The sequence below is a fragment of the Pseudophryne corroboree genome, chromosome 3 (genome assembly GCF_028390025.1).
Source record: "Pseudophryne corroboree isolate aPseCor3 chromosome 3, aPseCor3.hap2, whole genome shotgun sequence".
In the NCBI taxonomy this organism is placed as follows: Eukaryota; Metazoa; Chordata; class Amphibia; order Anura; family Myobatrachidae; genus Pseudophryne; species Pseudophryne corroboree.
The window spans coordinates 767038304-767063267 of NC_086446.1; the positions used below are offsets into that span (position 1 = coordinate 767038304).

The window sequence follows — 24964 nt, forward strand, 5'->3', positions numbered from 1 at the left end:
CGCATCGGGATCTAATCTGTATCGCAAGCTGCCTAGCACCATGAGATATGCACTAACTTTTCATAAGATTTTGACTATATAGTCAAAATCTCACAGATTTATCTCACAGTGTAGAAAATTTGATTTACCAGCTGTAGCTGTGGAGACCAGGTCCGAGAGACCTTCCCCAAACAATTCCTCACCCTTGTAAGGTAAAACCTCCATATGCCTATTTGAGTCGGCATCACCTGTCCATTGCCGGGTCCATAGGACTCGTCTAGCAGAAATGGACATCGCGTTGACTCTAGAACCCAGTAGACTAATGTCTCTTTGAGCATCTCTCATATATAAGACCGCATCTTTTATATGCCCCAGGGTCAATAAAATGGTATCCTTATCTAGGATTTCAATATCCGCTGATAAGGTATCTGTCCATGCTGCTACCGCGCTACAAACCCAGGCCGACGCAATCGCCGGTCTGAGTAAGGTACCAGAATGTGTGTAAATGGACTTCAAGATAACCTCCTGCTTGCGGTCAGCAGGGTCCCTGAGGGTAGCCATATCTTGGGATGGCAGCGCTACCTTTTTGGATAAGCGTGTTAATGCCTTATCCACCCTAGGGGAGGATTCTCACCGTATCCTGTCCGTTGGCGGGAAAGGATACGCCATAAGAATCCTTTTCGGAATCTGCAGTTTTTTGTCTGGAGATTCCCAAGCTTTTTCACATAATTCATTCAACTCATGTGAGGGGGGGAAAGGTGACCTCAGGCTTCTTCCCCTTATACATGTGTACCCTCGTGTCAGGGACAGGGGGTTCCTCTGTGATATGCAAAACATCTTTTATTGCAATGATCATATATCGAATACATTTAGCCACTTTTGGTTGCAATTTTGCATCATCGTAGTCGACACTGGAGTCAGAATCCGTGTCGGTATCTGTGTCTACAATTTGGGATAGTGGGCGCTTTTGAAACCCCGCAGGCCCCTGCGACATAGGGACAGACATGGGTTGACTCCTGGCTGTTCCCTAGCTTCAGCTTTGTCTAATCTTTTGTGCAATAAATTTACATTAGCACTTAAAACCTTCCACATATCCATCCAGTCAGGTGTTGTCGTGGTCGACAGAGACACCACACTCATTCTATCCTCCTCCCCCTGAAAGCCTTCTACCTCAGACATGTCGACACACGCGTACCGACACACCACTCAGGGAATCCTCTTATCTGAAGACAGTTCCCCCACAAGGCCCTTTGGAGAGACAGAGAGAGTATGCCAGCACACACCCAGCGCTATATGACCCAGGAAAAAACACTATATAAATATATGTTTACCCAGAAGCGCTGTTTGTACATGTATAAATGCGCCAAATTATGTGCCCCCCCCCCCCTTCTTCAAAACCCTCTTTCACCGTAGTTAAGCAGGGGAGAGTCCGGGGAGCTTCCTCTCAGCGCTGTGCTGTAGAGAAAATGGCACTGGTGAGTGCTGAGGGAGAATCCCCGCCCCCTCGGCGGCGGGCTTCTGTCCCGCTCAAATATACTGAAACTGGCGGGGGCTCATTATATATACAGTGCCCAACTGTATATATGTCTATTTTTGCCAGAAAGAAGTTTATATGCTGCCCAGGGCGCCCCCCCTGCACCCTTAAGGTGACTGCCGTGTGTGAGGTGTATGGGAGCAATGGCGCACAGCTTCACCGCTGTGCGTTACCTCAGTGAAGATCATGAAGACTTCTTTTCTTCTCATACTCACCCGGCTTCTATCTTCCGGCTCTGTGAGGAGGACGGACGGCGAGGGTGAGACCTGCGTACCGATCCCTCTGGAGCTAATGGTGTCCAGTAGCCCAAGAAGCAGAGCCTTGAAACTCACAGGAGTAGGTCTGCTTCTCTCCCCTCAGTCCCTCGATGCAGGGAGTCTGTTGCCAGCAGGCTCCCTGAAAATAAAAAACCTAACAAAATACTTTGACAGGAAACTCAGGAGAGCTCCCTGTAATGCACCCAGTCTCTTCTGGGCACAGTAGTAAACGGAGGTCTGTAGGAGGGGCATAGAGGGAGGAGCCAGTGCACACCCATACCTAAAGTCTTTCTTGGGGTGCCCATGTCTCCTGCGGAGCCCGTCTATCCCCATGGTCCTTACGGAGTCCCCAGCATCCTCTAGGACGTTAGAGAAAGTATAATATGGGAAGGATTAGGAGGAGCTTGTGCTGTCACTTTTCAGCGCCCACTCTTCCAGCACCACCTATACCACAATGTCACCCATTGTATGAGAGAAATAATTCTTAGATTGTAAATTGGGCAGGGCCATCTTCACCTTGTTTCACATCGCTCTGTGCATTTAGTTGTTCTCATGATTCCCTTTAGGTGCAGCAATGTGTATTATATTAGATCCCCCCCCCCCTCCCCCCATTAATACAGTATCTGATTGGAAAGGACCAATCAGGTGCTAGATTAGGCGAGTCTTTCAAAGCACTGAGGAGGTGGGGCACTACGGAAAGGACTGTCCAAAGGTGACAGCAAAGATCCATTTCATAAGCAATGGATAATAGGATTACAAAATTACACCACATAATTATATTTAACCAAATAATAAATAAGAATTTACTCACCGGTAATTCTATTTCTCGTAGTCCGTAGTGGATGCTGGGAACTCCGTAAGGACCATGGGGAATAGCTAGCTCCCAAGGAGGCTGGGCACTCTAGAAAGATTTATGACTACCTGGTGTGCTCTGGCTCCTCCCACTATGACCCTCCTCCAAGCCTCAGTTAGGACACTGTGCCCGGACGAGCAGACATAATAAGGAAGGATTTAGAATCCCGGGTAAGACTCATACCAGCCACACCAATCACACCGTACAACTCGTGATACTATATCCAGTTTGACAGTATGAAAACAACTGAGCCTCTCAACAGATGGCTCAACAATAACCCTTTAGTTAACAATAACTATTTACAAGTATTGCAGACAATCCGCACTTGGGATGGGCGCCCAGCATCCACTACGGACTACGAGAAATAGAATTACCGGTGAGTAAATTCTTATTTTCTCTAACGTCCTAGTGGATGCTGGGAACTCCGTAAGGACCATGGGGATTATACCAAAGCTCCCAAACGGGCGGGAGAGTGCGGATGACTCTGTAGCACCGAATGAGAGAATTCCAGGTCCTCCTCAGCCAGAGTATCAAATTTGTAGAATTTTGCAAACGTGTTTGCCCCGACCAAGTAGCTGCTCGGCAAAGTTGTAAAGCCGAGACCCCTCGGGCAGCCACCCAAGATGAGCCCACCTTCCTTGTGGAATGGGCATTTACAGATTTTGGCTGTGGCATGCCTGCCACAGAATGTGCAAGCTGAATTGTACTACAAATCCAGCGAGCAATAGACTGCTTAGAAGCAGGAGCACCCAGCTTGTTGGGTGCATACAGGATAAACAGCGAGTCAGATTTTCTGACTCCAGACGTCCTGGAAACATATATTTTCAGGGCCCTGACAACGTCTAGCAACTTGGAGTCCTCCAAATCCTTAGTAGCCGCAGGCACCACAATAGGCTGGTTCAGGTGAAACGCTGACACCACCTTAGGGAGAAACTGGGGACGAGTCCTCAATTCTGCCCTATCCATATGGAAAATCAGATAAGGGCTTTTACATGATAAAGCCGCCAATTCTGACACTCGCCTGGCTGAAGCCAGGGCCAATAACATGACCACTTTCCACGTGAGATATTTCAGATCCACGGTTTTTAGTGGCTCAAACCAATGTGATTTTAAGAAACTCAACATCACGTTGAGATCCCAAGGTGCCACAGGAGGCACAAATGGGGGCTGAATATGCAGCACTCCTTTCACAAATGTCTGAACTTCAGGTACTGAAGCTAGTTCTGTACTTTAATGGCGCCTAGTTTTAGGCCCATATTCACTCCTGCTTGCAGGAAATGCAGAAATCGACCTAGTTGAAATTCCTCTGTTGGGGCCTTTTTGGCCTCGCACCATGCAACATATTTCCGCCATATGCGGTGATAATGCTTTGCCGTAACATCTTTCCTGGCCTTAATAAGCGTAGGAATGACTTCTTCCGGAATACCCTTTTCCTTTAGGATCCGGTGTTCAACCGCCATGCCGTCAAACGCAGCCGCGGTAAGTCTTGGAACAGACAGGGCCCCTGCTGAAGCAGGTCCTGTCTGAGCGGCAGAGGCCATGGGTCCTCTGATATCATTTCCTCAAGTTCCGGGTACCAAGTCCTTCTTGGCCAATCCGGAACCACGAGTATCGTTCTTACTCCTCGCCATCTTATTATTCTCAGTACCTTTGGTATGAGAGGCAGAGTAGGGAAACACATAAACCGACTGGTACACCCACGGTGTCACTAGAGCGTCCACAGCTATCGCCTGAGGGTCCCTTGACCTGGCGCAATATCTCTTTAGCTTTTTGTTGAGGCGGGACGCCATCATGTCCACCTGTGGCCTTTCCCAACGGTTTACCAACAGCAGGAAGACTTCTGGATGAAGTCCCCACTCTCCCGGGTGTAGGTCGTGCCTGCTGAGAAAGTCTGCTTCCCAGTTGTCCACTCCCGGAATGAACACTGCTGACAGTGCTAGTACGTGATTTTCCGCCCATCGGAGAATCCTTGTGGCTTCTGCCATCGCCATCCTGCTTCTTGTGCCGCCCTGTCGGGTCACATGGGCGACTGCCGTGATGTTGTCTGACTGTATCAGTACCGGCTGGTTTTGAAGCAGGGGTCTTGCCTGACTTAGGGCATTGTAAATGGCCCTCAGTTCCAGAATTTATATGTAGGGAAGTCTCCTGACTTGACCATAGGCCCTGGAAGTTTCTTCCCTGTGTGACTGCTCCCCAGCCTTGAAGGCTGGCATCCGTGGTCACCAGGACCCAGTCCTGTATGCCGAAACTGCGGCCCTCTAGAAGATGAGCACCCTGCATCCACCACAGTAGAGACACCCTGGTCCTTGGAGACAGGGTTATCATTGGATGCATTTGAAGATGCGATCCCGACCACTTATCTAAGAGGTCTCACTGGAAGGTCCTCGCATGGAACCTGCCGAATGGAATTGCTTCGTATGAAGCCACCATTTTTCCCAGGACTCGTGTGCAACGATGCACCGATACCCTTTTTGGTTTTAGGAGGTCTCTGACTAGAGATGACAGCTCCTTGGCTTTCTCCTGCGGGAGAAACACTTTTTTCTGTTCTGTGTCCAAAATCATCCCCAGGAACAGTAAGCGAGTGGAAGGAACCAGTTGTGACTTTGGAATGTTCAGAATCCAGCCATGCTGTTGTAGCACCTCCTGAGATAGTGCTACTCCGACCAGTAACTGCTCCCTGGACCTTGCCTTTATAAGGAGATCGTCCAAGTATGGGATAAATAAAAACTCCCTTTTTTTTTGAAGGAGTATCATCATTTCTGCCAATTACCTTGGTAAACACCCTCGGTGCCGTGGACAGTCCAAACGGTAGTGTCTGGAATTGGTAATGGCAAACCTGTACCACAATCTGGAGGTACTCCTGGTGAGGAAGGTAAATAGGGACATGCAGGTAAGCATCCTTGATGTCCAGGGATACCATGTAATCCCCCTCGTCCAGGCTTGCAATAACCGCCCTGAGCGATTCCATCTTGAACTTTGTTATGTAAGTGTTCAAGGATTTCCATTTTAAAATGGGTCTCACCGAACCGGCTGGTTTCGGTACCACAAACAGTGTGGAATAGTAACCCCGTCCTTGTTGAAGTAGGGGCACCTTGACTATCACCTGCTGGGAATACAGCTTGTGAATTGCCTCTAGCACAGCCTCCCTGCCTGAGGGAGTTGTCGGCAAGGCAGATTTGAGTAAACGGCAGGGGGGAGACGCCTCGACTTCCAGCTTGTACCCCTGAGATACTACTTGAAGGATACAGGGATCCACCTGTGAGCGAGCCCACTGATCGCTGAAATTTTTGAGGCGGCCCCCCACCGTACCTGGCTACGCCTGTGGAGCCCCCGCGTCATGCGGTGGACTCAGAGGAAGCAGGGGAAGAATTTTGATTCTGGGGACTGGCTGTTGGTGCAGCTTTTTCCCTCTTCCCTCGTTTGACCTTTTTTGAAGCCGAAAGGACTGTACCTGATAATACAGTGCGTTTCTTAGGCTGTGAGGAAACCTGAGGTAAAATATTTTCATCCCAGCTGTTGCTGTGGATACGAGGTCCCAGAGACCATCCCCAACCAATTCCTCACCCTTATAAGGCTCTATGTGCCTTTTAAAGTCAGCATCACCTGTCCAGTGTCGGGTCTCCAATACCCTCCTGACAGAATGGACATTGCAATAATTCAGGATGCCAGCCGGCAAAATATTCCTCTGTGCATCCCTCATATATAAGACGACGTCTTATGTTCGCAAAATAGTATCCCTGTTTGAAAGGGGTACAGACCACGCTGCAGCAGTCTGCAGGTCTCAGTCTAGTACCTGAGTGTGTAATTACAGACTTCAGGATAGCCTCCTGCTATTTATCAGCAGGTACCTTCAAAGTGGCCGTATCCTAAGACGGCAGTGCCACCTTGACAAACGTGTGAGCGCCTTATCCACCCTAGGGGATATCTCCCAGCGTAACTTATCCTCTGGCGGGAAAGGGTACGCCATCAGTAACTTGTTAGAAATTACCAGTTTCTTATCGGGGAAACCCACGCTTTTTCACACTTCATTCACTCATTTGATGGGGGGACAAAACACTGCCTGCTTTTTCTCCCCACACATAAAACCCTTTGTTTTTAGTGGTACTTGGGTTAATGTCAGAAATGTGTAACACATTTTATATTGCCGGGATCATGTAACGGATGTTCCTAGTGGATTGTGTATATGTCTCAACCTCGTCGACACTGGAGTCAGACTCCGTGTCGACATCTGTGTCTGCCATCTGAGGGAGCGTTGATGGCCTTTGAGACGTCTAGGCAGGCGCGGGCTGAGAAGCCGGCTGTCCCATAGCTGTTACGTCATCCAGCCTTTTATGTAAGGAGTTGACACTGTCGGTTAATACCTTCCACCTATCCATCCACTCTGGTGTCGGCCCACAGGGGCGACATCTCATTTATCGGCATCTGCTCCGCCTCCACATAAGTCTCCTCATCAAACCTGTCGACACAGCCGTACCGACACACCGCACACACACAAGGAATGCTCCAATGAGGACAGGACCCACAAAAGCCCTTTGGGGGGACAGAGTGAGAGTATGCCAGCACACACCAGAGCGCTATATAATGCAGGGACTAACTGAGTTATGTCCCCTATAGCTGCTTTTATATAATTTATACTGCGCCTAAATTTAGTGCCCCCCCTCTCTGTTTTAACCCTGTTCTGTAGTGTAGACTGCAGGGGAGAGCCAGGGAGCTTCCCTCCAACAGAGCTGTGAGGGAAAAATGGCGCCAGTGTGCTGAGGAGATAGGCTCCGCCCCTTTTTCGCGGCCTTTTCTCCCGCATTTTTATGGAATCTGGCAGGGGTTAATATACATCCATATAGCCCTGGGGGTTATATGTGATGTATTTTTGCCAGCCAAGGTGTTTTTATTGCAGCTCAGGGCGCCCCCCCCCAGCGCCCTGCACCCTCAGTGACCGGAGTGTGAAGTGTGCATGAGGAGCAATGGCGCACAGCTGCAGTGCTGTGCGCTACCTTGGTGAAGACTGATGTCTTCTGCCGCCGTTTTTCCGGACCTCTTCTTGCTTCTGGCTCTGTAAGGGGGACGGCGGCGCGGCTCCGGGACCGAACACCAAGGACTGGGCCTGCGGTCGATCCCTCTGGAGCTAATGGTGTCCAGTAGCCTAAGAAGCCCAATCCGGCTGCAAGCAGGCGAGTTCGCTTCTTCTCCCCTTAGTCCCTCGCTGCAGTGAGCCTGTTGCCAGCAGGTCTCACTGAAAATAAAAAACCTAAATCTATACTTTCTTTCTAAGGGCTCAGGAGAGCCCCTAGTGTGCATCCAACCTCGGCCGGGCACAAGATCTAACTGAGGCTTGGAGGAGGGTCATAGTGGGAGGAGCCAGTGCACACCAGGTAGTCATAAATCTTTCTAGAGTGCCCAGCCTCCTTCGGAGCCCGCTATTCCCCATGGTCCTTACGGAGTTCCCAGCATCCACTAGGACGTTAGAGAAATAATATTTATTCATAAAGCGCATTTTTCCAAAAAGGACTCAAAGGTGGGAATTCAATTGTTTCTCCCCGCAGCCACCACTAGATGGCTGCTGCACAATCACAACCCCCACGGCAGTAGTGTCCTGCAGCTTGCATGGAGGAGATATAGAATGACGTGTGAGGGATACCGGGTGGGCTGTACCTGCAGCACGTGACTCACCATCTCATACGTCTGCATGGCCAGCTGCACCTTGTCATCACCATACTCCTTGCACTTGCCGTACGCTTCCTGCACTTGTCTGAGGAGCTGCAGCTTTTCCTCTGCGCTCAGAGTGCGGGCACCGCTCATATACTGGCAGGACAGGCGGTCTATATGACATTTCAGATCTGTCAGAATGAATAAAAGGTTCACAGAGTCACTGAGCAAGAACAGTCAAGTTATAGAAAAAGTCAGTTTTATTACTTCATAAAGTGTGCGCTCAGTTTGCGATTCCCTGTGAACTCACTGACAACAGACAATCCCCAGGGCACACCATGCACAGGTCAGTGAGAGCGGGCAGTCACTAGGACACGCTAGGTGCAAGTCAATGAGAGCGGGCAGTCACCAGGGCATGCCACGCACAAGTCAGTAATGAGAGCGGGCAGTCACCAGGGCACGTCACGCGAAGGTCTGTGAAAGCCGGCAGTCACCAGGGCACGTCACGCGCAGGTCAGTCAGAGCGGGCAGTCACCAGGGCACGACACGGGCAGGTCAGTCAGAGCGGGCAGTCACCAGGGCACGTTTATGGGCAGGTCAGTCAGAGCGGGCAGTCACCAGGGCTAGTCATGCGCAGGTCAGTGAGAGCAGGCAGTCACCAGGGCACGTCATAGGCAGGTCAGTGAGAGCGGGCAGTGACCTGGGCACGTCATGCGCAGGTCAGTGAGAGCAGGCAGTCACCAGGGCACGTCATGCACAGGTCAGAGAGAGGTCAGCGAAATCGGGCAGTCACCAGGGCACGTCATGCGCAGGTCAGAGAGAGCAGGCAGTCACCAGGGCACGTCATGCACAGGTCAGTGAGAGAGGTCAGCGAAATCGGGCAGTCACCAGGGCACGTCATGCGCAGGTCAGCGAGAGCGGGCAGTCACCCGGGCACGTCATGCGCAGGTCAGTGAGAGTTGTCAGTCAGAGCGGGCAGTCACCAGGGCACGTCATGCGCAGGTCAGCGAGAGCGGGCAGTCACCAGGGCACGTCATGCGCAGGTCAGCGAGAGCGGGCAGTCACCAGGGCACGTCATGCGCAGGTCAGCGAGAGCGGGCAGTCACCAGGGCACGTCATGCGCAGGTCAGTGAGAGCGGGCAGTCACCAGGGCACGTCATGCGCAGGTCAGTGAGAGCAGGCAGTCACCAGGGCACGTCATGCACAGGTCAGTGAGAGAGGTCAGCGAAATCGGGCAGTCACCAGGGCACGTCATGCGCAGGTCAGAGAGAGCAGGCAGTCACCAGGGCACGTCATGCACAGGTCAGTGAGAGAGGTCAGCGAAATCGGGCAGTCACCAGGGCACGTCATGCGCAGGTCAGCGAGAGCGGGCAGTCACCCGGGCACGTCATGCGCAGGTCAGTGAGAGTTGTCAGTCAGAGCGGGCAGTCACCAGGGCACGTCATGCGCAGGTCAGCGAGAGCGGGCAGTCACCAGGGCACGTCATGCGCAGGTCAGCGAGAGCGGGCAGTCACCAGGGCACGTCATGCGCAGGTCAGCGAGAGCGGGCAGTCACCAGGGCACGTCATGCGCAGGTCAGTGAGAGCGGGCAGTCACCAGGGCACGTCATGCGCAGGTCAGTGCGAGTGGGCAGTCACCAGGGCACGCTATGCGCAGGTCAGTGAGAGCGGGCAGTCACCAGGGCACGTCATGCGCAGGTCAGTGCGAGTGGGCAGTCACCAGGGCACGCCATGCGCAGGTCAGTGAGAGCGGGCAGTCACCAGGGCACGTCATGCACAGGTCAGTCAGAGCGGGCAGTCACCAGGGCACGTCATGCGCAGGTCAGCGAGAGCAGGCAGTCACCAGGGCACGCAATGTGTGGGTCAGTAATGAGAGCGGGCAGTCACCAGGACAAGTCATGCACAGGTCAGAGAGAGCGGGCAGTCACCAGGGCACGTCATGCGCAGGTCAGTGAGAGCAGGCAGTCACCAGGGCACATCATGTGCAGGTCAGTGAGAGCGGGCAGTGACCTGGGCACGTCATGAGCGGGCAGTGACCTGGGCACGTCATGCGCAGGTCAGTGAGAGTGGTCAGTCAGAGCGGGCAGTCACTAGGGCACATCATGCGCAGGTCAGTAAGAGCGGGCAGTCACAGCGGGTAGTCACTAGGGCACGTCATGCGCAGGTCAGTGAGAGCGGGCAGTCACCAGGGCACACCGTGCACAGGTCAGTGAGAGCGGGCAATCCCCAGGGTACACCATGCACACGTCAGTGAGAGCGGGCAATCCCCAGGGCACACCATGCACACGTCAGTGAGAGCGGGCAATCCCCAGGGCACGTCACGCGCAGGTCAGTGAGAGAGGAAAGTCACCAGGGCACGTCACGCGCAGGTCTGTGAAAGCCGGCAGTCACCAGGGCACGTCACGCGCAGGTCAGTAAGAGCGGGCAGTCACCAGGGCACGTTCATGGGCAGGTCAGTCAGAGCGGGCAGTCACCACGGCACGTCATGCGCAGGTCAGTGAGAGCGGGCAGTCACCAGGGCACGTCATGCGCAGGTCAGCGAGAGCGGGCAGTCACCAGGGCACGTCATGCGCAGGTCAGCGAGAGCGGGCAGTCACCAGGGCACGTCATGCGCAGGTCAGTGAGAGCGGGCAGTCACCAGGGCACGTCATGCGCAGGTCAGTGCGAGTGGGCAGTCACCAGGGCACGCCATGCGCAGGTCAGTGAGAGCGGGCAGTCACCAGGGCACGTCATGCGCAGGTCAGTGCGAGTGGGCAGTCACCAGGGCACGCCATGCGCAGGTCAGTGAGAGCGGGCAGTCACCAGGGCACGTCATGCACAGGTCAGTCAGAGCGGGCAGTCACCAGGGCACGTCATGCGCAGGTCAGCGAGAGCAGGCAGTCACCAGGGCACGCAATGTGTGGGTCAGTAATGAGAGCGGGCAGTCACCAGGACAAGTCATGCACAGGTCAGAGAGAGCGGGCAGTCACCAGGGCACGTCATGCGCAGGTCAGTGAGAGCAGGCAGTCACCAGGGCACATCATGTGCAGGTCAGTGAGAGCGGGCAGTGACCTGGGCACGTCATGAGCGGGCAGTGACCTGGGCACGTCGTGCGCAGGTCAGTGAGAGTGGTCAGTCAGAGCGGGCAGTCACTAGGGCACATCATGCGCAGGTCAGTAAGAGCGGGCAGTCACAGCGGGTAGTCACTAGGGCACGTCATGCGCAGGTCAGTGAGAGCGGGCAGTCACCAGGGCACACCGTGCACAGGTCAGTGAGAGCGGGCAATCCCCAGGGTACACCATGCACACGTCAGTGAGAGCGGGCAATCCCCAGGGCACACCATGCACACGTCAGTGAGAGCGGGCAATCCCCAGGGCACGTCACGCGCAGGTCAGTGAGAGAGGAAAGTCACCAGGGCACGTCACGCGCAGGTCTGTGAAAGCCGGCAGTCACCAGGGCACGTCACGCGCAGGTCAGTAAGAGCGGGCAGTCACCAGGGCACGTTCATGGGCAGGTCAGTCAGAGCGGGCAGTCACCACGGCACGTCATGCGCAGGTCAGTGAGAGCAGGCAGTCACCAGGGCACGTCATGGGCAGGTCAGTGAGAGCAGGCAGTGACCTGGGCACGTCATGCGCAGGTCAGTGAGAGCGGGCAGTCACCAGGGCACGTCATGGGCAGGTCAGTCAGAGCGGTCAGTAACCAGGGCACGTCATGCGCAGGTCAGTGAGAACGGGCAGTAACCAGGGCACACCATGCACAGGTCAGTGAAAGCAGGCAATTCCCAGGACACACCATGCAAAGGTCAGTGAGAGCGGGCAGTCACTAGGACAAGCCACGTGCAAGTCAGTGAGAGCGGGTAGTCACCAGGGCACACCATGTGTGGGTCAGTAATGAGAGCGGGCAGTCACCAGGGCACGTCATGCGCAGGTCAGTAATGAGAGCGGGCAGTCACCAGGGCACGTCATGCGCAGGTCAGAGAGAGCGGGCAGTCACCAGGGCACGTCATGCACAGGTCAGTGAGAGAGGTCAGTGAGAGAGGTCAGTGAAAGCGGGCAGTCACCAGGGCACGTCATGCGCAGGTCAGCGAGAGCGGGCAGTCACCCGGGCACGTCATGCGCAGGTCAGTCAGGGCGGGCAGTCACCAGGGCACGTCATGCGCAGGTCAGTGAGGGCGGGCAGTCACCAGGGCACGTCATGCGCAGGTCAGTGAGGGCGGGCAGTCACCAGGGCACGTCATGCGCAGGTCAGTGAGAGCGGGCAGTCACCAGGGCACGTCATGCGCAGGTCAGTGAGAGCGGGCAGTCACCAGGGCACGTCATGCGCAGGTCAGTGAGAGCGGGCAGTCACCAGGGCACGTCATGCGCAGGTCAGTGAGAGCGGGCAGTCACCAGGGCACGTCATGCGCAGGTCAGTGAGAGCGGGCAGTCACCAGGGCACACCATGCACAGGTCAGTGAGAGCGGGCAGTCACTAGGACACACCATGCACAGGTCAGTGAGAGCGGGCAGTCACTAGGACACACCATGCACAGGTCAGTGAGAGCGGGGAGTCACCAGAACACACCATGTGCAGGTCAACGCGAGCAGGCAGTCACCAGGACACATCAGGTGCAGCTTCAGTGAGAGTAGGCAGTCTTCTGCCATACTACATGCAGGTAAGTGGGTGTAGTCCAGTGTGTAGGTAAGTGACAGCAAATGCTCCATAAGCAGAAACATAGCAAATGAACAGACGTCCACACCCACCTTCTGTTCTCTGGTCCAGGTCTCTCATCAACTGGAAGTTTCTTTGCAGCTCAAATGGCAAATTTTCAATACCTGTGAAGGATTATCGGTCATCATATATGCCCATGTCACCCAATTAAACCTCCACCCTTTCTGTCAGACCCTTATAGGATTTCTACAAGACAGCCCACTTGATACCACACCCTTACGTGCCTAACAAGATAATCCCTCCCACCTACCCTGCATACTAGTCATCTTGATAGATCACCTCTCTACATTCTGGTCTTAATAAATAACCTTCTCTACGCCAGCCTATAGGAAATCACCCCCTCCCTCCCTCCATGCCTGCCAGCCCACCTGGAGATCTGCCCCTCTATCCATGTCAGTCCCCAGGATATCCGCCACCTTTCTCCATGCCCAGAATGCCATCACCTCCTCTCCCCATGCCATCCCGCCAGATATCCCTTACCCCTCAATGTGCCAGCTGCCCGGGCACCCCATCTCAATGCCAGCCTCCCAGGATATCCCTTCTCTGTATGCTAGTACCCAGGACACCCCAGCTCTTGCATGTCAGTCCCCAGGAAACCCCACTCTTTCTGCATGCCAGTGCCCAGGATACCGACACTCTTTCTCCATGCAAGTCCCCAGGATACCCCACTTTCTGCTACCGACACCCTTTCTCCATGCCAGTGCCCAGGATACCACACTTTTTCTGCATGCCAGTCCCCGGGATACCCCACTCTTTCTGCATGCCAGTCCCCGGGATACCCCTCTTTCTGCATGCCAGTCCCCAGGATATCCCACTTTTTCTGCATTCCAGTTCATAAATAACATCACCTTATCTCTCCATGCCAGTTCCCAGGATATCTCCCCCCTCCCCCTCTATGCCAGCAGCCAGGCTAACCCCCCTCTCTCCATGCCAGCACCCAGGATAACCCCCTTCTCCATGCCAGCACCCTGGATAACCCCCCTCTTTCCATGCCAGCACCCAGGATAACCCCCCTCTTTCCATGCCAGCACCCAGGATAACCCCCCTCTTTCCATGCCAGCACCCAGGCTAACCCCCCTCTCTCCATGCCAGCACCCAGGCTAACCCTCCTCTCTCCATGCCAGCACCCAGGCTAACCCTCCTCTCTCCATGCCAGCACCCAGGCTAACCCTCCTCTCTCCATGCCAGCACCCAGGCTAACCCCCCTCTCTCCATGCCAGCACCCAGGCTAACCCCCCTCTCTCCATGCCAGCATCCAGGCTAACCCCCCTCTCTCCATGCCAGCATCCAGGCTAACCCCCCCCTCTCTCCATGCCAGCACCCAGGCTAACCCCCCTCTCTCCATGCCAGCATCCAGGCTAACCCCCCCTCTCTCCATGCCAGCACCCAGGCTAACCCCCCTCTCTCCATGCCAGCACTCCGCACATATAAGGTGCTCAATATGTCTCTCAGGGCTCCAGCTCATCCCTAACACTAACATGTAGTCAGATCACCGTGTACAGAACACATTCCCGTCCGACCACTCCACACAGGACCCGTCCTCTCACTACCCATCGCTTACTGTCCAGATAATGCTCCAGGTACATGCCAGCCGCCATCTTCAGCGACAAAGGGGCGACTTCCGTCCAGCGGACTCAGCGTCTCTCTGGCGTTTTCCCCGTCGCCATCTTGACTGTGGCGCGAGACATGATCCCCGCTCCAGCCACTGAACGGCAGTTGCAGGGTCGTGGCCACTAGAGGCCACAGCGCCGCCCGACGTGCTTGCCCCTTCTACAGGAGGCGGGACGCCATTTTGCCAGAGACCGTGGTCCATGGCTGCAGTCATTGTTCCACAATCCGCACAATGCATTGAGTAGGGTTCCCGAATCTACTAGTCCACAGGTTCTCAAACTCGGTCCTCAAGACCCCACACAGTGCATGTTTTGCAGGTCTCCTCACAGAATCGCAAGTGAAATAATTAGCTCCACCTGTGGACCTTTTAAAATGTGTCTGTGAGTAATTAATACACCTGTGCACTTGCTGGGTTACCTGCAAAACATGCACTGTGTGGGGTCCTGAGGACCGAGTTTGAGAACCCCTGTACTAGTCAGTCAGCAGTAATGAGTATATTTATTTCAGGGCCGGTTCGGCCCGGGCAGGAAAAGGGGCGTGGCCAAATACAGGGGCGTGGTCAGTTACGCCCCCTGTACATTGCTAGCGCCGCTTGAATGCTGAGCGGTGCGCGATGACGTCATCGCACCGCACAGCAAAAGGTCCTCTCCACGAACGGAAACTAAACGCTGTGAGTCTAGTTCCCTTCGTGGAGAGGACCTTTGCTGTGCGGTGCGCGATGACGTCATCGCGCACCGCTCAGCAAAGTTACTCTCCACGAAGGGAAACTAGACGCATAGCGTCTAGTTCCCTTCACAGTAGGCGGACTGGGACGTGGTGGTAGCCACGCTTGATAGGTGGTGCTAGACACGCCCATTGGGTGGTGTTAGACATGTCCAATAGGCGGTGCTAAACACGCCCTTCTAATCGTGCACCCCCTAATAAAATGTCCTGCGCACGCCTATGTAGGGGCCCATGATTAGAGCTGTGGCCAGCCTCCAAAGTGGGTGTGGCCAGCAACCACAGAGGTTTGGCTAACCATTATAGAGTACCTCAGGCATGTCCAAACTGCGGCCCTCCAGCTTTTGTGAAACTACATATCCCAGCATGCCCTGATAGAGTTTTGCTGTCAGAGAATGCTAAAGCTGTGTCAGTGTATGCTGGGATGTGTATTTTCTCAACAGCTGGAGGGCCGCAGTTTGGACATGCCTGGAGTACCTGGTCTGGACTCCTTGATAATTTATATAGTAATTAATGCTAGTGCATGCATGATAATGTGCCAGATTAATGACAACAATGTACTGTAGAGAATACATCATAATCCTATGCAGTATAAGGTAACATATGTATAATATATAATGCAAGTGCACAGTCTAGAACCTGATCCCTAGAGCAGGAGTGGCCCCCAGGCAGAGGGGCCTACCGGTGGTTTCCCCTGTACCCCTGTGGGCCAGTCCGAGTCTGGCGCTGGGTTGTGAACTGGCTGCTCCTAAACTGTGTCCCTCTGACAGATTTTACTGTGGGTCTGTCCCCTATAAGTCCCAGTGTGTCTGTGAGTGTGTTGTACACGTGTGTAAGACATGTCTGAGGCAGGGAGTTCCTCCCCGGAGGAAACCATTTTAGGGACACAGAGTTGTAATGTGGTGGCGCTGCCGGCACACCACGAGCCTGCATGGGTGAAAGAAATACGTGATAGTATGCATCATATCAATAGGAGATTCGATACGTCTGAATCTCATGCTGAGTGCTGGAGAAAATCTGTGGAGGATGTGATTTTTCAGGGCTCTGTTCTTCCATCCGCAGGCGACCCCTCTGGGTCACATAAGAGACCATTTGATCATATTGTGCATACTGATACCGACATGGACACTGATTCTTGTGTCGACGATACGGACTCCAGAGATATAGATCATAAATTGGCAAAAAATATACAATATATGATTGTAGCTATAAGGGAAGTTCTGGAAGCCACTCCTGTACCTCAGGAGAAGGCTTATTTCTATAAAGAAAAGAAATCTAAGGTCACTTTCCCGCCCTTCCCACAAGCTTAATACTCTCTTTGAAGGGATGTGGGTGAATCCCGAAAATAAATTTCGTATTCCCCTAGAGAATTCAGATAGCTTATCCTTTCCCGGGGGAGGACAGGAAAAAATGGGAGTCACCCCCTGTGTTAGACAGTGCTCTGTCCAGGTTGCAAAGAAGGTAATTCTCCCTGCACCTGGCACGGCTTCACTAAAGGAGACGGCAGACCGCAAAATGGAGACTACATTGAAATCCATTTATGTTGCAAATGGTACGCTACTCAGACCCACAATTGCTTGCGCATGGGTGAGTCGTGCTATTGGAAAATGGTCAGAAAGCGTGTCATCAAAAATTGACACGATTGATAAAGATGAGATACTTCTTAAGTTAGGGAATATCAAAGACGCTGCCGCCTACATGCTAGAAGCGATGAAAGATATAGGACTCTTGAGTTCACAAGCCGCTACCATAGCAGTATCGGCTCGGCGGGCGTTGTGGATTCGCCAGTGGAACGCGGATGCTGATTCCAAAAGAAATATGGAGGCTCTTCCATATAAAGGTGTGGCCTTATTTGGCGATGGACTGGATGCGTTAGTCTCGGCGGCTACCGCAGGTAAGTCGACATTTTTGCCCTATGCGCCTGCACCGGCAAAAAAGACATATCACCCTCACATGCAGTCCTTTCGGCCCAGTAAATACAAAAAAGCGAGAGGTACCGCCTTCTTTGCAGGTAGGGGAAGGGGAAAGGGAAAGAAGCCCACAGCGGCTCCAGGTTCCCAGGAGCAGAAGTCTACCCCTACTTCTGCCAAATCTACAGCATGACGCTGGGGCTCCCTTGCGGGAGGCCGCTCGGGTGGGGGCACGTATAAAACTGTTCAGTCAGGGTTGGATTCAATCTGGCCTAGATCCTTGGGTTTTACAAATCGTGTCCCAGGGGTACAAACTGGAGTTTCAAGACGTTCCCCCATGCCGATTTCTGCTGCGGGGTACACTGGGCTCCACAAGGAATGACATAGGGGTGTAGAGTAGGATCTTGATCCGAGGCACCAACAGGCTCAAAAGCTTTGACTGTTCCCAGAATGCATAGTGCTGCCTCCTCTATAACCCCGCCTCCCTGCACAGGAGCTCAGTTTTGTAGTTGGTGCTGCAGATAGCAGGCACATAACAGAGGGGCTGCTCTGGGCAGCCCTAAGAAGAGCTTTTTGAAGAAAAGTGAAGACTTCAAGGGCTGTAGCAGTGTGTATATGTCTAGTGACATTCACTGCTGCAGCTCTATCTCTCCCCAGCGGCACTGTACACTCCCGAGCCCTGGTTGCCGGGTAACTACAGCAGGAGGCTCCGGTTTTCTTCTGGTCAGGCACACACGACGGGGGCTCTTTGAGATCGCGTGGCCACGCTTCGGGAGGTGGTGAGTGGGTCCCGCTCACGGGACCCGTGCCTTATCGCGATCCGGCGCGGCCGGTGGGAGGCGGGCCGCGTGCGCTGGACACTGTGGCAGTACAGGCGATCCCACTAGATCACCAGGGCATGGGTGCAGGTCAGGTTTTCCCTTAAAACCTTTTTAGTAGCCCACAGTACCTGGTGGTTTTGCCAGCAGAGGGGATAAGGCTTAGACCTGGAGCCCCTCCCCCAGCCCCAGGGCGCCATTTCCAGCAAATGTTCCCGCCCTGGAGCTGCATATCTGTCTCTCCCTCACTCCCTGTTAGTGTTTGGGCGCCATTTCTCTCAGCTACACTGTTCCTGGGACTGCTTGGGCAAATCCTCCTGTGTAAAGCCGCCTGGTTGTCAGCGCTGTGACTTTACATGACACTTAAGTATTCTACATGTCACTTAGACATTGTTCGTTAAGAAAGAGTGCATTTAGTCAAGGTTCTCTGGTACAAGTACCCTGTGATATACATCCAGTTCTTACTGTGCAGTGTTATATCTATTGACTACATAGCTATATATAAGCTGGTCCAGTGCAGTATTATTGTTAGTAATAACCTCTGCATTGTTTAACTGTGACTATCTGTGTGTGCATTAGCTTGCTGAGTGGTTTCCATTTCGTGTCTCTCAACTTGCTATCCCTATATTCTATAACCTGAGGGGGCTTGGTGCTTCAGGTTTTATGATTATATAGGATTTTCACAAGATATACCTGAACCCGCTCATCTCTACTTAATACGTATTTTTCTCTGTGATTTTAGTCACTATATCTCTCCTGTATCTCTGCTTGTGCTGACTACACTGTGCAGGGGTTTGGGTAAGAGGTATTGTGCTGCTGACAATTGTACTGTGTTACCTGATACTGCAAGTTATATCATGTCTGCTTCTGAAGGTAACGGTTCTGGGGATGAACACACTGCCGGTGTTGCTGACGCCACAGATTCCTGTGAGGAGAATATAGCAGCTGTGGGCTCTGGTTCTGGGGGCTCCTTGCCCCCCAGTGGAACTGTTGCAACGGGGGTACAGAATGACCCACCGTGGGCTACTTTCTCTGACATCCTAAGTGGATGCTGGGACTCCGTAAGGACCATGGGGAATAGCGGCTCCGCAGGAGACTGGGCACAACTATAAAGAAAGCTTTAGGTCTAACTGGTGTGCACTGGCTCCTCCCACTATGACCCTCCTCCAGACTTCAGTTAGAATCTTGTGCCCGGCTGAGCTGGATGCACACTAGGGGCTCTCCTGAGCTCCTAGAAAGAAAGTATATTTTAGGTTTTTTATTTTACAGTGAGATCTGCTGGCAACAGACTCACTGCAGCGAGGGACTAAGGGGAGAAGAAGCGAGCCTACCTAACTGGTGGTAGCTTGGGCTTCTTAGGCTACTGGACACCATTAGCTCCAGAGGGATCGAACACAGGACCCGACCTCGATCGTTCGGTCCCGGAGCCGCGCTGCCGGCCCCCTTACAGAGCCAGAAGCATGAAGTGTTCCGGAAAATCGGCGGTAGAAGACTTCTGTCTTCAACAAGGTAGCGCACAGCACTGCAGCTGTGCGCCATTGCTCCTCATGCACACCTCACACTCCGGTCACTGACAGGTGCAGGGCGCTGGGGGGGGGGGGGCGCTCTGAGGGCAATATTATACACCTTGGCTGACAAATCTACACCATATATAGTCAGGAAGGCTATATAGGTGTAAAAATACCCCTGCCAGAATTCCAGAAAAAGCGGGAGAAGTCCGCCGGAAAAGGGGCGGGGCCATCTCCCTCGGCACACAATGGCGCCATTTTTCCCTCACAGCTCCGCTGGAAGGACGCTCCCTGGCTCTCCCCTGCAGTGTCAAGCTACATAAGGGTAAAAAAGAGAGTGGGGGGCACTAATGTAGGCGCAGTATATATATAATATAAGCAGCTATAAGGGAAAAAACACTCATTTATAGTGGGATCCCTGTGTTATATAGCGCTCTGGTGTGTGCTGGCATACTCTCTCTCTGTCTCCCCAAAGGGCTTTGTGGGGTCCTGTCCTCTGTCAGAGCATTCCCTATGTGTATGCGGTGTGTCGGTACGGCTGTGTCGACATGTTTGATGAGGAGGCTTATGTGGAGGCGGAGCAGATGCCGATAAATGTGATGTCACCCCCTGCGGGGTCGACACCTGAGTGGATGGTTCTGTGGAAGGTATTACGCGACAGTGTCGACTCCTTGCATAAAAGGTTTGACGACATACCAAATATGGGACAGCCGGCTTCTCAGCCTGTGCCTGCCCAGGCGTCTCAAAAGCCATCAGGGGCTCTAAAACGCCCGCTACCTCAGATGGCAGACACGGATACTGACTCCAGTGTCGACGACGATGAGACTAATGTATCTTCCAATAGGGCCACACGTTATATGATTGAGGCAATGAAAAATGTGTTGCATATTTCTGATGTTACCCCGGGTACCACAAAAAAGGGTATTATGTTTGGAGAGAAAAAACTACCAGTTGTTTTTCCTCCATCTGAGGAATTAAATGAAGTGTGTGAAGAAGCGTGGGCTTCCCCCGATAAGAAACTGGTAATTTCTAAGAGGTTACTAATGGCGTACCCTTTCCCGCCAGAGGATAGGTCACCTTGGAAAACATCCCCTAGGGTGGATAAAGCGCTCACACGCTTGTCAAAGAAGGTGGCACTACCGTCTCCGGATACGGCCGCCCTGAAGGAATCTGCTGATAGAAAGCAGGAGGCTATCCTGAAGTCTATATATACACACACAGGTGTTATACTGAGACCAGCTATTGCTTCAGCATGGATGTGCAGTGCTGCAGCTGCGTGGTCAGATTCCCTGTCGGAAAATATTGATACCCTAGACAGGGACACTATATTGCTAACAGTAGAGCATATTAAAGACGCACTCTTATACATGAGGGATGCACAGAGGGATATTTGCCGGCTGGCATCTAAAATAAGTGCAATGTCCATTTCTGCCAGGAGAGGGTTATGGACTCGGCAGTGGACAGGAGATGCAGATTCTAAAAGGCACATGGAAGTTTTGCCTTATAAGGGTGAGGAGTTGTTCGGGGATGGTCTCTCGGACCTCGTTTCCACAGCAACAGCTGGGAAGTCTACATTTTTACCCCATGTTCCCTCACAGCCAAAGAAAGCACCGTATTATCAGGTACAGTCCTTTCGGCCCAATAAGGGCAAGCGGGTTAAAGGCGCGTCCTTTCTGCCCAGAGGCAGAGGAAGAGGTAAAAAGCTGAAGCATATAGCCAGTTCCCAGGAGCAAAAGTCCTCCCCCGCTTCCTCTAAGTCCACAGCATGACGCTGGGGCTCCACAGGCGGAGCCAGGTACGGTGGGGGCCCGTCTCAAAAATTTCAGCGATCAGTGGGCTCGCTCACGGTTGGATCCCTGGATCTTTCAAGTAGTATCTCAGGGGTACAAGCTGGAATTCGAGACGTCTCCCCCCCGCCGTTTCCTCAAATCTGCCTTGCCAACAACTCCCTCAGGCAGGGAGGCAGTGTTAGAGGCAATTCACAAGCTGTATTCCCAGCAGGTGATAGTAAAGGTGCCCCTACTTCAACAAGGACGGGGTTACTATTCCACAATGTTTGTGGTACCGAAACCGGACGGTTCGGTGAGACCCATTTTAAATTTGAAATCCTTGAACACGTATATAAAAAAATTCAAGTTCAAGATGGAATCGCTCAGGGCGGTTATTGCAAGCCTGGACAGGGAGATTACATGGTATCACTGGACATCAAGGATGCTTACCTGCATGTCCCCATTTACCATCCTCACCAGGAGTACCTCAGATTTGTGGTACAGGATTGTCATTACCAATTCCAGACGTTGCCGTTCGGTCTATCCACGGCTCCGAGGGTCTTTACCAAGGTAATGGCCGAAATGATGATACTCCTTCGAAAGAAGGGAGTTTTAATTATCCCGTACTTGGACGATCTCCTGATAAAGGCGAGGTCCAGGGAGCAGTTGTTGGTCGGGGTAGCACTATCTCGGGAGGTGCTACAACAGCACGGCTGGATTCTAAATATTCCAAAGTCACAGCTGGTCCCTACGACACGTCTACTGTTCCTGGGGATGGTTCTGGACACAGAACAGAAAAAAGTGTTTCTCCCGGAGGAGAAGGCCAAGGAGCTGTCATCTCTAGTCAGAGGCCTCCTAAAACCAAAACAGGTGTCGGTGCATCACTGCACGCGGATCCTGGGAAAGATGGTAGCTTCCTACGAAGCAATTCCATTCGGCAGGTTCCATGCAAGAACCTTTCAGTGGGACCTGTTGGACAAGTGGTCCAGATCGCATCTTCAGATGCATCGGCTGATAACCCTGTCTCCAAGGACCAGGGTGTCTCTGCTGTGGTGGCTGCAAAGTGCTCATCTTCAAGAGGGCCGCAGATTCGGCATACAGGACTGGGTCCTGGTGACCACGGATGCCAGCCTTCGAGACTGGGGGGCAGTCACACAGGGAAGAAACTTCCAAGGACTATGGTCAAGTCAGGAGACTTCCCTGCACATAAATATTCTGGAGCTGAGGGCCATTTACAATGCCCTAAGTCAGGCAAAACTCCTGCTTCAAAACCAGCCGGTACTGATCCAGTCAGACAACATCACGGCGGTCGCCCATGTAAACCGACAGGGCGGCACGAGAAGCAGGACGGCGATGGCAGAAGCCACAAGGATTCTCCGATGGGCGGAAAATCACGTGTTAGCACTGTCAGCAGTGTTCATTCCGGGAGTGGACAACTGGGAAGCAGACTTCCTCAGCAGGCACGACCTCCACCCGGGAGAGTGGGGACTTCATCCAGAAGTCTTCCAACTGATTGTAAACCGTTGGGAAAGGCCACAGGTGGACATGATGGCGTCCCGCCTAAACAAAAAGCTAGAAAGATATTGCGCCAGGTCAAGAGACCCGCAGGCGATAGCTGTGGACGCTCTAGTGACACCGTGGGTGTACCGGTCGGTTTATGTGTTCCCTCCTCTTCCTCTCATACGAAAGGTACTGAGGATAATAAGGAGAAGAGGAGTAAGAACTATGGCCCTCATTCCGAGTTGTTCGCTCGCAAGGCGAATGTAGCAGAGTTACACACGCTAAGCCGCCGCCTACTGGGAGTGAATCTAAACATCTTAAATGTGCGACCGATGTATTCGCAATATTGCGATCAAAACCGAGTTAGCAGTTTCTGAGTAACTCCAGACTTACTCTGCCTGTGCGATCAATTCAGTGCTTTTCGGTCCCGGCTGACGTCATAAACACACCCAGCGTTCGCCCAAGCACTCCCACCGTTTCTCCAGACACGCCTGCGTTTTTTCCGGAAACGGTAGCGTTTCCTGCCACACGCCCCTAAAACGCCGTACATCCGCCCAGTAACACCCATTTCCTGTCAATCACAATGCGTTCTCCGGAGCGACGAAAAAGCCGTGAGTAAAATTACTTTCTTCTTAGTAAAGTTACTTGACGCATGCGCAGTGCGAACATTACGCATGCGCACTAAGAGAATTCTCACTGCGATGCGATGAAAAATACCGAGCGAACAACTCGGAATGAGGGCCTATACTCATTGTTCCGGATTGGCCAAGAAGAGCTTGGTACCCGGAACTTCAAGAAATGATGTCAGAGGACCCATGGCCTCTGCCGCTCAGACAGGACCTGCTGCAGCAGGGGCCCTGTCTGTTCCAAGACTTACCGCGGCTGCGTTTGACGGCATGGCGGTTGAACACCGGATCCTGAAGGAAAAGGGCATTCCGGAGGAAGTCATTCCTACGCTGATTAAAGCTAGGAAAGAAGTAACCGCAAACCATTATCACCGCATATGGCGAAAATATGTTGCGTGGTGTGAGGCCAGGAAGGCCCCAACGGAGGAATTTCAGCTGGGCCGTTTCCTGCACTTCCTACAGTCAGGGGTGACTATGGGCCTAAAATTGGGTTCCATTAAGGTCCAGATTTCGGCTCTATCGATTTTCTTCCAGAGAGAACTGGCTTCACTACCTGAAGTTCAGACTTTTGTTAAGGGAGTGCTGCATATTCAGCCCCCTTTTGTGCCTCCAGTGGCACCTTGGGATCTCAACGTGGTGTTGGATTTCCTAAAGTCACATTGGTTTGAGCCACTTAAAACCGTGGAATTGAAGTATCTCACGTGGAAAGTGGTCATGTTGTTGGCCTTGGCTTCGGCCAGGCGTGTATCAGAATTGGCGGCTTTGTCATGTAAAAGCCCTTATCTGATTTTCCATATGGATAGGGCAGAATTGAGGACTCGTCCCCAGTTTCTTCCTAAAGTGGTATCAGCTTTTCATCTGAACCAACCTATCGTGGTGCCTGCGGCTACTACAGACTTGGAGGCTTCCAAGTTGTTGGACGTAGTCAGGGCCCTGAAAATCTATGTTTCCAGGACAGCTGGAGTCAGAAAGACTGACTCGCTATTTATCTTGTATGCGCCCAACAAGTTGGGTGCACCTGCTTCAAAGCAGACTATTGCTCGCTGGATCTGTAGTACGATTCAGCTTGCACATTCTGCGGCTGGACTGCCGCATCCTAAATCAGTGAAAGCCCATTCCACGAGGAAGGTGGGCTCTTCTTGGGCGGCTGCCCGAGGGGTCTCGGCTTTACAACTTTGCCGAGCAGCTACTTGGTCGGGGTCAAACACATTTGCTAAATTCTACAAGTTTGACACCCTGGCTGAGGAGGACCTAGAGTTTGCCCATTCGGTGCTGCAGAGTCATCCGCACTCTCCCGCCCGTTTGGGAGCTTTGGTATAATCCCCATGGTCCTTACGGAGTCCCAGCATCCACTTAGGACGTCAGAGAAAATAAGAATTTACTCACCGGTAATTCTATTTCTCGTAGTCCGTAGTGGATGCTGGGCGCCCATCCCAAGTGCGGATTGTCTGCAATACTTGTATATAGTTATTATTTAACTAAAGGGTTATTGTTGAGCCATCTGTTGAGAGGCTCAGTTGTTGTCATACTGTTAACTGGGTATTGTATC

General features: G+C 52.8%; 1 protein-coding gene across 2 annotated transcripts in view; it reads right to left on the minus strand.

The window, feature by feature from the left end:
* ING4 (inhibitor of growth family member 4) overlaps nucleotides 1-14678 on the minus strand; it is a 39876-nt gene extending 25198 nt beyond the window's left edge. Inside the window, exons 1-3 of one of the 2 annotated variants that reach the window (XM_063962438.1) lie at nucleotides 14515-14678; nucleotides 12986-13057; nucleotides 8291-8457 (exon numbers count right to left, since the gene is read on the minus strand). In XM_063962438.1, coding sequence (XP_063818508.1) covers nucleotides 8291-8457; nucleotides 12986-13057; nucleotides 14515-14551 — 276 coding nt within the window. In that variant the 5' untranslated portion in view covers nucleotides 14552-14678. The other variant, XM_063962437.1, reaches the window with a different exon arrangement.
* Nucleotides 14679-24964: the final 10286 nt, after the last annotated feature.